This window comes from Triticum dicoccoides, chromosome 1A (genome assembly GCF_002162155.2).
Source record: "Triticum dicoccoides isolate Atlit2015 ecotype Zavitan chromosome 1A, WEW_v2.0, whole genome shotgun sequence".
Lineage (NCBI taxonomy): Eukaryota > Viridiplantae > Streptophyta > Magnoliopsida > Poales > Poaceae > Triticum > Triticum dicoccoides.
In genome coordinates this window covers 378350285-378362570 of record NC_041380.1, presented here as the reverse complement: position 1 = coordinate 378362570, position 12286 = coordinate 378350285, and the positions used below count along the sequence as shown (strand labels likewise).

The 12286-nt window shown below is 42.8% G+C and overlaps 1 protein-coding gene across 1 annotated transcript; it reads left to right on the top strand.

The window, feature by feature from the left end:
* The first annotated feature begins 2216 nt into the window (after positions 1–2216).
* Positions 2217–3465, top strand: LOC119274496 (glutathione S-transferase F11-like). Its single transcript, XM_037555204.1, has 2 exons — positions 2217–2501; positions 2598–3465. Exons 1-2 carry the CDS (start codon positions 2300–2302, stop codon positions 3161–3163), a joined length of 768 nt encoding a protein of 255 aa, XP_037411101.1. The 5' UTR covers positions 2217–2299; the 3' UTR covers positions 3164–3465.
* The last annotated feature ends 8821 nt before the right edge of the window (positions 3466–12286 follow it).

Below are 12286 nucleotides of genomic sequence, written 5' to 3'. Positions count from 1 at the left end.
TCATCGATTAAGGCGTCCCATCTTTTGGATGGACGACTTAAGGTGTTTTCAAAAATCATTATTGATAATGTTCGTGCAGGTGAAAGAGTGATAATATCATTGTTCCAGCCCAATTGCAGCCTCTTTACCAAGTCTTTGGAGTATTTTTTTGAGCAGAGATTGATACCGCGAAGAAGATGTTTTCAAGAGATTTCATTGTAATTCTTAGTCATACGAGTTACTTTGTATTTTTTTGATCTTAAGTCCCAGTCAGTGTACCTATAATTATTATGAGTATGAACAAAGTTATAGTTGTTTCACACAAAAAAAATTCCTTTTCCTTTTTATGTTAACTTTTGTATTCATTTAATTTTTTTAAATACGATGAGTATTAGATAATTTTAGAATAAGGCCTAGTTAGCCTATTTAAAGAAAACACTTCATTTTTCCTGTGTTGGTCGTTGTTCTCGATAGTTCCGATGACTTTGATCGCCCTGCAAGCTCACCCGAGTTAACGTAAGGGCGAGCGTTGAGCCCGGGCACGTGCCCAGAGTGCAATTACGCTAGAATTGACCTTGCATCTAAATAATCTTGACATATGTTAACAAATGTGAGTTTGATTTTAAAAAGTATTCATGTATTCTAAATATGTTTATGTGACTTCTAAAAATATTTGTATATTATAAAAATGTTCATAATTTTTTTTAAACGTCCGTGTAATTTGAAAATGCATTCATGTATTTTGTTTAAAGTGTTCATGTAATTTAAAAAAAATATCACACATTCTAGAAATTATTCAAGTAGTTATTAAAAGCGCTCATGACTTTTATGAAAAAAAATTCACATAATGTCCGAAAGGGAAAGTACAAAAAACTAGGAAAATAAAAAATAAAAAATAGGCAAAGGCAAAGGAAAAAAAGGAAAATGGAAAATGGAAAGAAATACAAATAGTTGAAAAAAATAAAATAAAAAGAACAGAAAACTCCCAAAACAGAAAACCAAAAACACCACTGCTCCACATGTGAAAAACCGGGAAACCAAAAAACCAGACACAGCCAGACACACTGTCGAATGAAACGCACACTACTACTCCCTCCGTTTCGATTTACTCGTCATGGGTTTAGTTCAAATTTGAACTAAACCCACGACGAGTAAATCGGAAAGGAAGGAGTAGCTATTTACTCATTGACGCGCATCAGCAGTGAGTAGAGAGCCTTTACGCATGGTTCTGCATCTGAGAGCAGTCCGACTCCGACCCCAAAAATAAAATAAAATTGTGGAAACGATATGGTCCAGGCCTCGGTTTAATACAATACAATGCAGATGCCCAGAAACACGAACATATTTGTGGGAAAACACACACATAGAATCTTATATACACGCACATCCTATTTCTATGAGCATCTTCGAGATATCAAACAGGTACAATATCTCAATATTAATGAAGTCAACAGAGGCGCCTTCATAGCCGACGAAAACATCTCCTCCCGCTGAAGAAACATCACCGAAAAGTCTGAAAAAAAAATCAGAAAAATGTGAACCCTAGTATCAAGTCTAAAACTTAAATCCTGATGGGATCGTTCCACCAAAAAAGAAAACCTTAACCTCAGTTCACATGGTCAGGCCTTTGGTCGGACTGCAGATCCACGGAAAGAGTAAAGAGCTACCAAACATCAGTCACTAGTCAGTACAGTACACCGATGATGCTTTACCTTGATGGACGCCACTGCATCTGATACTAAAAATCTGTCAGCGTGCATGCAGATTCAGTACCTAGGCTACTCACTAACGAATATATTCACAACTTCCAACAATAGGATTAGTATAACGTAGCCAATGCATGACTTGTCTCTGTTTGTTGTCACCTTCGTTGCCTGTTTTAGATCTTGCTCGGGGTCGATTTTCTGCCTACTAAAAGCAGAGGTGTCACATACATAGCATAAAGCCTACCCAAAGGCATGCCATGGATATTACCATGCATATATTTTCGGCTAATCGCCAGTTGTTAATGCACTTTACATGGCGGGGAGCAGTGCTTTAACAGTTCAGTCTCTTCTCCCAGGATTCGTTGTGGACGATATGATACATGATCGCACTTTGGGCGCTTTTGCTCTTTAGTTTTTGCTTTCTCTTTTGCAAGAACCTCTCGCCAAGCAAGGTATTGCTCCCAGACCCGGGCTCCCGGCTACACAACCTTCCATCATGCGCGCGCATATATATGGCCATTGTGGACCGGTCCTAAACAACAACGAGATCTGCCACACAGCACCCACCCATCGATCAACGATCAACTGAGGAGTAGAGGGAGTGACCAGCGACGATGCCGGGAGCCGTGAAGGTGTTCGGGTCGCCGACGTCGTCGGAGGTCGCCCGCGTCCTGGCCTGCCTCTTCGAGAAGGATGTCGAGTTCCAGCTCATCCGCGTCGACTCCTTCCGCGGCCCCAACCGCATGCCCCAGTACCTCAAGCTGCAGCCGCACGGCGAGGCGCTCACCTTCGAGGACGGCAACGTCACCCTCGTCGGTAAGCAACGCAACAAACAATATCCGTAGATTTTCATCTGCATGATGCACGCTAGTATACGTTGATGAAATGTGTGGATGATGCGCGTGGGTGCAGAGTCGAGGAAGATCCTGAGGCACATCGCCGACAAGTACAAGAGGCAGGGGAACCTGGACCTGATCGGGACGGGGGCGCTGGAGCGCTCCTCCATCGAGCAGTGGCTGCAGACGGAGGCGCAGAGTTTCGACGTGCCCAGCGCCGACATGATCTACAGCCTCGCCTACCTGCCGCGCACCATGCCGCTCGACAGGAGGAATGACGCCGGCGCCGGCGCCGGCAGGCAGCAGAAGCAGCAGCGGGACATGATGATGAGCCCGTCCCACATGCAGAAGGTGGAGGAGATGAAGCAGCTGTTCGAGAAGAGCAGCAGGGATCTGAGCAAGGTGCTGGACATCTACGACCAGCGGCTTGAGGAGGCGGAGTACCTCGCCGGCGACAAGTTCACCCTCGCCGACCTCTCCCACATGCCCAACGCCGACCGCCTCGCCTCCGACGAGCGCTCCGCCCGCCTCATCCAGTCCCGCAGGAACGTGAGCCGCTGGTGGGCCGACGTCTCGAGCCGCGAGTCCTGGGTGTACGTCAAGAGCCTGCAGCGCCCGCCGTCCGCCGAGGCGCCATTCTGATCTCCATGCACGGTCGCCGTCGTCTCCTCGCGGCGCACGGCCGCCGCTCCGCGAGAAGGTGTCGCCCACTGCCCCACCACATACACTATTATCCGTGGCATTTCCGTTCCCGCGCTTCACAGTTTGGATTGGTTTCTTTGCCCTGTAATGTGTTTTCGTTGTTTCTGAATAATCTCGTATGCGTTGTGTTCTTCATCGGCATGGGTGTTTCGCCCTTGCCTTCCTGTTGCGGTCGAAAGATCATTTGAATCGTGTAATAATAAGCGCAATAAAATGATTTCCCTTGTCTTTTGGTTCGGATACTGCACTAGCAAGCACGAGCATGAATTTTCCGATCTACACAGTCTGAACCCATATCGCCAGCTCTGGTGCAATTTTATTGGAGAATATTAATATTTCGGATTTGCTATTTTACAGCTGGCTGTTTTTCAATTCGTTTATGTTCAAGTTGTTGTCTGTTCGTTCTTGCGCGGAGATTCGCGCTGGTTATTCTTGTCGGGTCCGGTTTTTTCTGTCTTATGCGGTTTTTTTTGTGCCCGTTACCGCCACGCCCGGCCGGTCTGATTTTTGTCCTGTTTGAATTTCGGGCTGTGTGCCTTCCCCGTTACTTCCTTTTTCATTTTGTCCTCTCTGTTTCGATAAGGCAGAGGCGGAGCTCGAGCGGCAGAGCAGGAGGCGATTTCTCCCCGTCCATGGCGATCTGCGACCTTCCCCTACCGGAGATTGATTTCTCTCCCCTTCCTCTTCGCTCCCTGTTGTAGCGGTTGGTTGTTCCTCTCTCTCTCTCTCTTTCCGTCGCGCACTTGTGCTGCTTTGCTCTTGTTCGTTCCAGATCTAGGTCAGTTCATGCCGACCTCTCCCTCATCTGGTGCAGCCGCTGGTAGGTGTGATTGGTAGGGTTTCTGATTGTTGTGGTTCCCCTTTTGTCTGTGTAGTTGGAGCTTGCGGATTTTCTGTAGGTGAGAGGGCAGCTTGTGGTTGTTTTGTTCCCCTTTTTGTCTGTTTAGATGCAGCGTGTGGATTTTCTGTAGATGTTCGTGTAGGTGCTCATGTTTATATAGATGAGAGGCCGATCTGTAGGTGCTCTTGTACCTGCTCATGTTCATGTAGTTGAGCGGGATTCGTGTTCATGTTGGTGCAGATGCCGTAGGTGTACTGGTAGATGAACGGGATGCCGTAGGTGTACTTGTAGATGCCGAGCTCATGTTCCTGTTCATGTTGCCATGCTCCCTGATGCTTCCTGATCATGCCCTTATGCTAGTTGTTAATGTTCCTACTCTAGCTCTTTATATATTCCAATGAAATTTGGCTCCTAGTGCTCCTTTTCAGTGTTGTCAATTGTTTGGTCAGTCACTTTCAGTGTTGTCATAGGCAGTGTTGTATTTTTGCTTCTAGGGGTGATTTTTGATTGTAATTACAGTGTAATTTTCCCAGAATGTCACTGTAACTTTATGTTTGTTTTACTGTGTAATTCCAGTGTAATTTTTACCCATTAGTTCTAGTGCAATTTCAATTGTAAGTACAGTGTAATTCCAGTGTTAGTGCTATTTCCAGTGTAGTAGTTACAGTGTAATTTTTACCCATTTTTTCCGGTGCTATTTCCAGTGCAATTTCAATTGTAATTACAGTGTAATTTGAGTGTATTTAATTCCAGTGCTATTTCCAGTGTAACTACAGTGTAATTCCACTGTAATTTTTACCCATTTTTTCCGGCGCTATTTTCCAGTGCAATTTCAGTTGTAATTACAGTGTGATTTGAGTGAGATTTCTGCAATGTTATTTGATTGTATTTACAATGTACTTTTCAGTGCAATTTACCCATTTAATTCCAATGTAATTTTGATGGATTTTTACAGTGTAATTTGATTGTAGTTCCAATGTAGCTGTGGTTTCACCAAAATTATTAAATTTCAGTGTGGTTTCCGTTTACACGGGTTTAAAATGGGTAGGCTATGAAAAGTGTGTCATCAGGATGTTCCATTAGTATTATCATTAGAGAGTGCAGATTCAGTTGGTGAAGCTTTTTTGCCTAATGATTTTGCAGAAGATGGTTCTTATCCTATGTCTCCCGTAGTTACTTATTTACGTTTCTCTTCTTTATTGTTTTATTTTTTATTTTTTAGTTTTGTTTGATCTGTTTTATTTCTTTTTTGTTTGCAGGATCTATCTCGAGACGAAGGAGGGTTCGACAAAGCTCTTTTGAAGTTCTATCTCAATCAAGTATGTTCCATTTTGTCTTTCATGTTCTTTCTTTCTTTTGTTATTTTGGCTTTTTCTTTATTTTGTTTTTTGTCATTTCAGAAATGAAGTAATTAAAATGCACTGTAATTTAGGAGGAATTTACAGTGTACTTACTGTAAATTTTGGACTGCAATTTACTATGTTCTTCCACTGTAATTACTTCCTTTTGTTTGCAACTATTTTTACTCTGGAATTTAGGACGAATTTACACTGTACTTACTGTGTTTTTTGCAGTGTATATGTTCTTGCATTTGTAATTACTTCATTTTGTTTGCAACTACTTTTACTCTGGAATTTAGGAGAAATTTACACTGTAAATTTAGAGGATACAAGACCATTTACATAGTGAATTTAGAGGAATTTACAGTGGAATTTTTGTTGCGGTTCTGATGTTGATCTCTCCCCTATGCTTCAGAGTAGAATGAAGGAAAATCTTGTGAAACTGTCAATGTAAGAGCATAAGAGGTGAAAGAAGAGATGATGCAGAGGAGTTGCTGACCTGTGGATAGCGTTTTTTGATCTGTTGCGTGGTTTGTATAGCGTTTTTTGATCTGTTGTGTGGTTTGCAAGCTTCCAGAAAGTAATGTTGTGGTCCCTGAATAGGTGGAGGTTTTGTTTTGCTGGAGAAAGCGGGTTGGATGGTTGTCCGACCCGTTAGCGTGTTGATTTTCTCCTTTTTTGATGACTGCCCTGGTAGTACAGCTGTAACGTTGTCATTGGACAAGAAATTTGATTGTTTTCAAAAAGGAAAACAGTCAGATGTCAATTAGACATTCCCTAATATTTTGGTCCTCCATTGTAGCCCTACTATAGAATCTTTTTTTCCCGGTACCCTACTGTAGAATGTAAAACATGAGAAACTTCTTTTTACATCGTAAATACAACTTTGGTCTCTCGTCAAAGAGTATTTGATTCCACGTAAAAAGCTCGGAGTGGATGGATGGATGACACGGCAGTACTCTCTACTATTAAAGGAGAATCGAACATCGTGATGGTTCAACCTCCCGATGGTTCGACATCCCTCTCCTATCGATCAACCTCTCCCTCCACCCTTCGTACGCACGATTAAAAAAATCAGGAAAACTACCCACCGCTGCTACCATCCCCACTCGAAAAAACAACCCAAAGAAAAGAAAGAAAAACAAGGGATCGCCTGGAACTCAGCTGGCTGAGACATAGTTACGTCTCAGTCACCTGATGTCACCTGACGTCACACTGCATGCCAAGGTCCAGTTCGTTTCCTGTCCGGCCTGCTTGTCTTTTTTATTTTTTATTTTATTTTTTTGGGCTGGCCTTGTCTTCCCTTTCACTTGTCCTTCCTGTCAATTTACTCGGGCTGCACAACGTCAATGCAAATGTGCTGGCCACAAGCCGACGAGTTTCATGCATGATCAATAAACACATGAACATTTGCATGTGTGTGTCACTAACAAAAAAGAGGAAACATTGAATAATTAAAGCTCCGGGATCACAAATTAAAATAGTTTTGCTTAATATTTTTGTTCACTAAGCCAAGGCCTTTATAGTTGATTTTTCATTCAAGGCTAAAAAAATATCGTAAATAAATTTTAAAATGGAAACAAAGAGTAAACCAAAATAAAATGATATAAGATGAAAAGCTAAGACATTGGAGTGATATTTTTTTGGAAACATTATGTATGACCGACGAAGATACAACTATAAGCGTTCAACAGTGCGAAACTGGGATCAAGTGTGTGTGTGTGTGTGTCTATATATATATGTATATATATATGTGTGTGTGTGTGTGTACACACATATATATATATATAGGAAAAAAACAATGCAGTGTGCACCTTGGAGTGTTATTCAAGAACCACTACAAGAAACATGTTAATACATGACGGATCTTGTCCGTCACAGATCGGTAAAAGACTGTCATGCGTGTCCATCCTTGACGGATTTGAAATCCGTCATGTATATCGCGTCATAATTTTACATCATGCCTTTCATGACGGTTCTTGGCTGTCATGGATCTGCTTCAGGCCCGCCTAGCCCAAAATAAGCCCAAGCCTTCATGACAGAACAAACCGTCACCGATGTGCATGTGCTGGAAGCAACATGGACCTAACATGGTTTCTACGTGGATCTGACGTGGCAGCCAACATGGCCCACATAGTATCCCACCCAATTAGGAGTTTGGCGCAATAATTTTGATCCAGTCCAACCCATTAGTTGTTTATTTTTTGTTCTTGCGCAATAGCCTACCTATTTTTAGTCCAACCAAGTAGCCCCTTTAGTGCAGTCACAGCACAATTTACAACCAGCCGAATTATATACATTCAGATAATAGCATTTGTTCACATGATAATCCAGACTTCCAACAATCTAGTTTGATTTACAAAAATCAATGCTTAAAACGAAAACATCATGTGCAGATACAGAAAGCACTATAAGCATTGTTTAATTTCGAGTAACATGGCTTCCATGAGAAAATGTTCTACTCGCTGCTTTTAATCTCCAACACTGCACCACCGCTTCCAGGTGGCTAGTCAGACCCAAGTATCCTGCTAAAAAACTTCAGTCTCCAGTAACACGAACTGACAGCCAAACCTGCGTAGAATCCATAGCACATACAAAATTACAATAAGTAATAACAGCTAGCTCCCAAATGAGTATAGAGAGAGAAATAATATTATTTGTTTTTTTGAAGCAATCATCTGATGGACACGCTAATACCATATTAAGGTCCCATGAAAATATAGGCAACGCATATACTGAAAGCAGATTAGCAATGAGCTAAAAAATGTTCTATAAATGTGAGATTTTGTTATCCAAGCATGGTAAGGTCAACGCCACTTTTAAACAAAGGACATACAGGTCAATTCATATTCATCAAGTACAACAAATAATCAAGTTTATATGCAAATGACAGGGCTTGTGTATGAAAAATTCAAAATGGATGATTCCATAAAATGCAATGTAGTTCATAGTTAACAAAACCTGAAAATAGTAATGCTGGAGATATACTTTCTTAATCAATTAAAGCTCATTTCCGCCAATAAACTTGTTTTTTCGTGTAAAATAAAAACACTCGAACGCAAGGCATTTTTAGGCAGTTTATGATCCACTTAATGATCTCATTATGCTAACAGAAGAATTATTTACAAGACCCAATATTCACAAGCATCAAAGAACTTCACTTAATCACTTTGGAACAAAGGTGAACCTGATGTTTAAGATTATACTCTAATGCTTTCAGACCATAACTTTCACATCTAGATTAACCACGCCCGGGAATTGTGAAGAACAATATCAAATGTTGAAAGTAAAAAAACATGCATTCTCCCATTTACTGATTAGCCTTCATGGCATAGAAGCTACATAATTATCTTTGTCCACACTTCAATATGAGATGGGATAAAAGAACATAATTAGCTTTCATGAAATTTGTATCTCATGCAAGTATATAGCATGCTCAGGAAAATGTATGTTGTTCTTGAGCTTATGTGTTAAAACAGCATGGCAGATATTTCAAACTAAAATATTAGCTATAATGTGTTGCATTGCAGTTTTATATTGCTGCTAACGAACAAGTTAGGCGATGACAGAAGAGTTTGGAATATTGATGGTAGTAAGTACATTTCACGGATCTGACACTAAACTTGTATGTAATTAGTGCAGCTGCCTTTGTTTATTCAGAAAATAGAGGACAATACTTCTTGGACATTTAGATTACGGTATGTCTATTCTTCCATAAGTAATAACAAAAGTATAGGAAAGCAAGTGCAACTATATTTCTATATTGAACCAATATTGTTTCCCTAGATTGATCAAAGATTTTAAAAAGGGAAGCAAGTGTTCATGGTATAGTACAAAAATATGCTATCAGATTGTGTTTGGTATCTACAAAAGGTAGGTTAAAACAACCAACAGCAGCAGTGAAAGCTCAAATATTTTTGAAGATCAGTATAATAACTCAGCAAACCAACTCACATCAATGACCCCTGAGGGGACAGTTCCTTCAAAAAAGCATGCATCAACGAGGTATAATGCACATCATAGTATTGTTAGGCTTACTAGTTACTACTCGGTTGACTTAATAAAAGTAGGACTAATACAAACTGTGCATTTATATCCAGTTTTATGTTGAATAATTGGATCAGAGTGCTTATCTACAGAATTAAACAAAAAAGTTACAGACTTCAAATCTGCAGTACGAATGCATGTAGAATGACATATATGCACGGAACAAACATAAACAATTTTGCTGACTCGTCTAACAAATCATATGCGAATAAATGACCAGGTACATGGATTGAGCACAAGGTATTATCCTACACAACATAACTGCATTAGTAGAAGCAGAGAACCAGAAGTTTCTTCAGTAAAACAAAAACTATGTATGCTCACGTAGTTAATTTTTCTAGATCCTAGTGGTAGATACAACAATTACACGCTCCCTTGTAAATGCCTAACATTTTAATATTTGAAGGAAGTACGGTTTGAGTCTAGTGAGGCCACAGACAGCCACATCAATATTTCACGGGACTAATAATGTTTGCCAAACGTTGTGCCAAAGTCCAGATATTTGCATTTTCATTCAGTTAACGACTAAAGCATGCAACCTAAAATGTAATGGATGGATCAAGGAGAAAGGATAAGACCTGACCTGGGTCGGCCCGGTCTTGAGCGCCGTGGCACCCACCTCACAGAGACATGAGTGAACAGCGATGCAGCATACTGGCATAGTTGTTCCGTAGCAGCGGCTTGACGCACTCCACCCGTGTAGACCCTTCTTCGTGGGAGTGCGGCGCCAGGCCTTCGTGGGAGTGCCACTGGAGATGTGCGCCGGAGATTTGCCGACGGAGATGCGCCAACGACTGATGCGATGCTACAGCCAAAACCCTAGCCACGAGCTAGGGGTCGCGGGCGAGCGTCGGAGGCAGGGAGCGACGGATCTAGCTGTACTGGAGGATGGAGGGGTCTGGGACAAGCTCGTGAGTGTGCTGCGCGGTGGCGGACATCGCCGGAAACGGCGAGTATTGGTGGCGGAGTGAGGTACTGCATGAGAGGGAGAGATGGGTCGCGAGAGGATGGATGACTAGGGGATGCAACGGATCTAGCAGACGCCGGAGCTGCGAGGTGAGAGAAGTGGGGAGGGCGGACGGCGAGCTGTGGGAGGAGGGAGGTGAGGAGGCGGTGGGTGGCGGCGGCGTAGGAGAGGATGGGGAATCAGGAGGGGGAAGGGAGTGTGGAGAAGGGCTTTAGGGTTAGATTTTATACCCAGAACGGTTAGGCGGGCATTAGCGGGCTGCAGCGGGCTTGCGGGGCTGTACCATGTCATCCATGACAGTTTTCGAAAATGTCACCGGAAATCCGTCATGGATTAATAGGTTTTTTGTAGTGAACATTATGTATTTTCATGTGGGAAATGCCGGAGTTGGGTCGTGGGTTCCAAAAAAAACACAAAAAATTAGCCAAAATGAAAAAATTGCTTGTATGTACCCACCATGAGGGGAAATGATAGAAAACCCATCTATGTGATGCTAAAAAAATATCCAACCGCCAACCCTGGTTGCGGTCACATTATATGGCTTGCAGTTGCGCTTGTGTGTGTTGAGTTGCGATTGCACTCGGGATGGGGCGGTTGCAACTACAACAATAAACCCTATCAAAAAATGGAACCGATTTCATCGGCATCGACAACCCCCTCCCCGACGCCCAGTTGCGCTTGGGTGTGTTGAGTTGCGAATGCGCTCGGGTTGGAGTGGTTGCAACTACAACAACAAAAAACCTAACATAATAAAAAATAAAAAAGGAACCGATTCATCGGCGCCGACAGCCCTCCGCCGACCCTGGTTGCGAGTCCAAGGTCGACTTGCATGTGGCATCGAGTAAACACCGCCCCGAGTTGCGAGTCGATGGTCGAGTTGCAACTAGGGCATTCAGGCCCCTCGCAGTTGCGAGTCGATGGTGGACTTGCAATTGGGGCAATCATGGCAAAAAAGAAGAAAAAACAAACTAGTTGCGAGTCGATGGTATAGTTGCAAGTGGCACCGAGTAAACACCCTCCCCTCGAGTTGCGGGTCTGGGGTCGAGTTGCAACTAGGGCATTCGGTCCGTCATAGTTGCGAGTCGATGGTGGACTTGCAACTGGGGCAATTATGATAACAAACAGACCAGTTGCGAGTCCAAGGTCGAGTTGCAAGTGGCATCGAGTAAACACCGCTCCGAGTTGCGAGTCGATGGTCGAGTTGCAACTGGGGCATTCGGGCCCTCGCAGTTGCGAGTCGATGCTAGAGTTGCAATTAGGGCAACCATGGCAAACAAGAAGACAAAAAATTGAACAGTTGTGAGTCGATGGTCTAGTTGCAAGTGGCATCAAGTAAACACCCCCCCCCCCGAAGTTGCGGGTCGGGGGTTGAGTTCCAACGGGGGCATTCGGTCCCTCACAGTTGCGAGTCGATGGTAGACTTGCAACTGGGGCAATTATGGCAAAAAAGAAAGACAACAAAATAGACCACTTGCGAGTTCATGGTCGAGTTGCAAAGTGGCACCGAGTAAACACCCCCCAGTTGCAAGTCGATGGTCGAGTCACAACTGGGGCATGCGGGGCCCACAGTTCCTTGTATTTCATCGGTGAAACCAAAAAGTTGCTTGTATTTACAAGGAAATTAATTGTGAACAAACAAAAACAACAAACAACAACAGTAACAACAACAACACACAACAAAAACAGACCAGTTGCAAGTCCAAGGTCGAGTTGCGAAGTGGCATTGAGTAAACACCCCCCTGATTTGCGAGTCGATGGTCGAGTTGCAACTGGGGCATTTGGGGCCTTGCAGCTGCGAGTTGATGGTGGACTTGCAATTGGGGCAATTATGGCAAAAAAGAAAGACAAAAAAAGACTAGTTGTGAGTC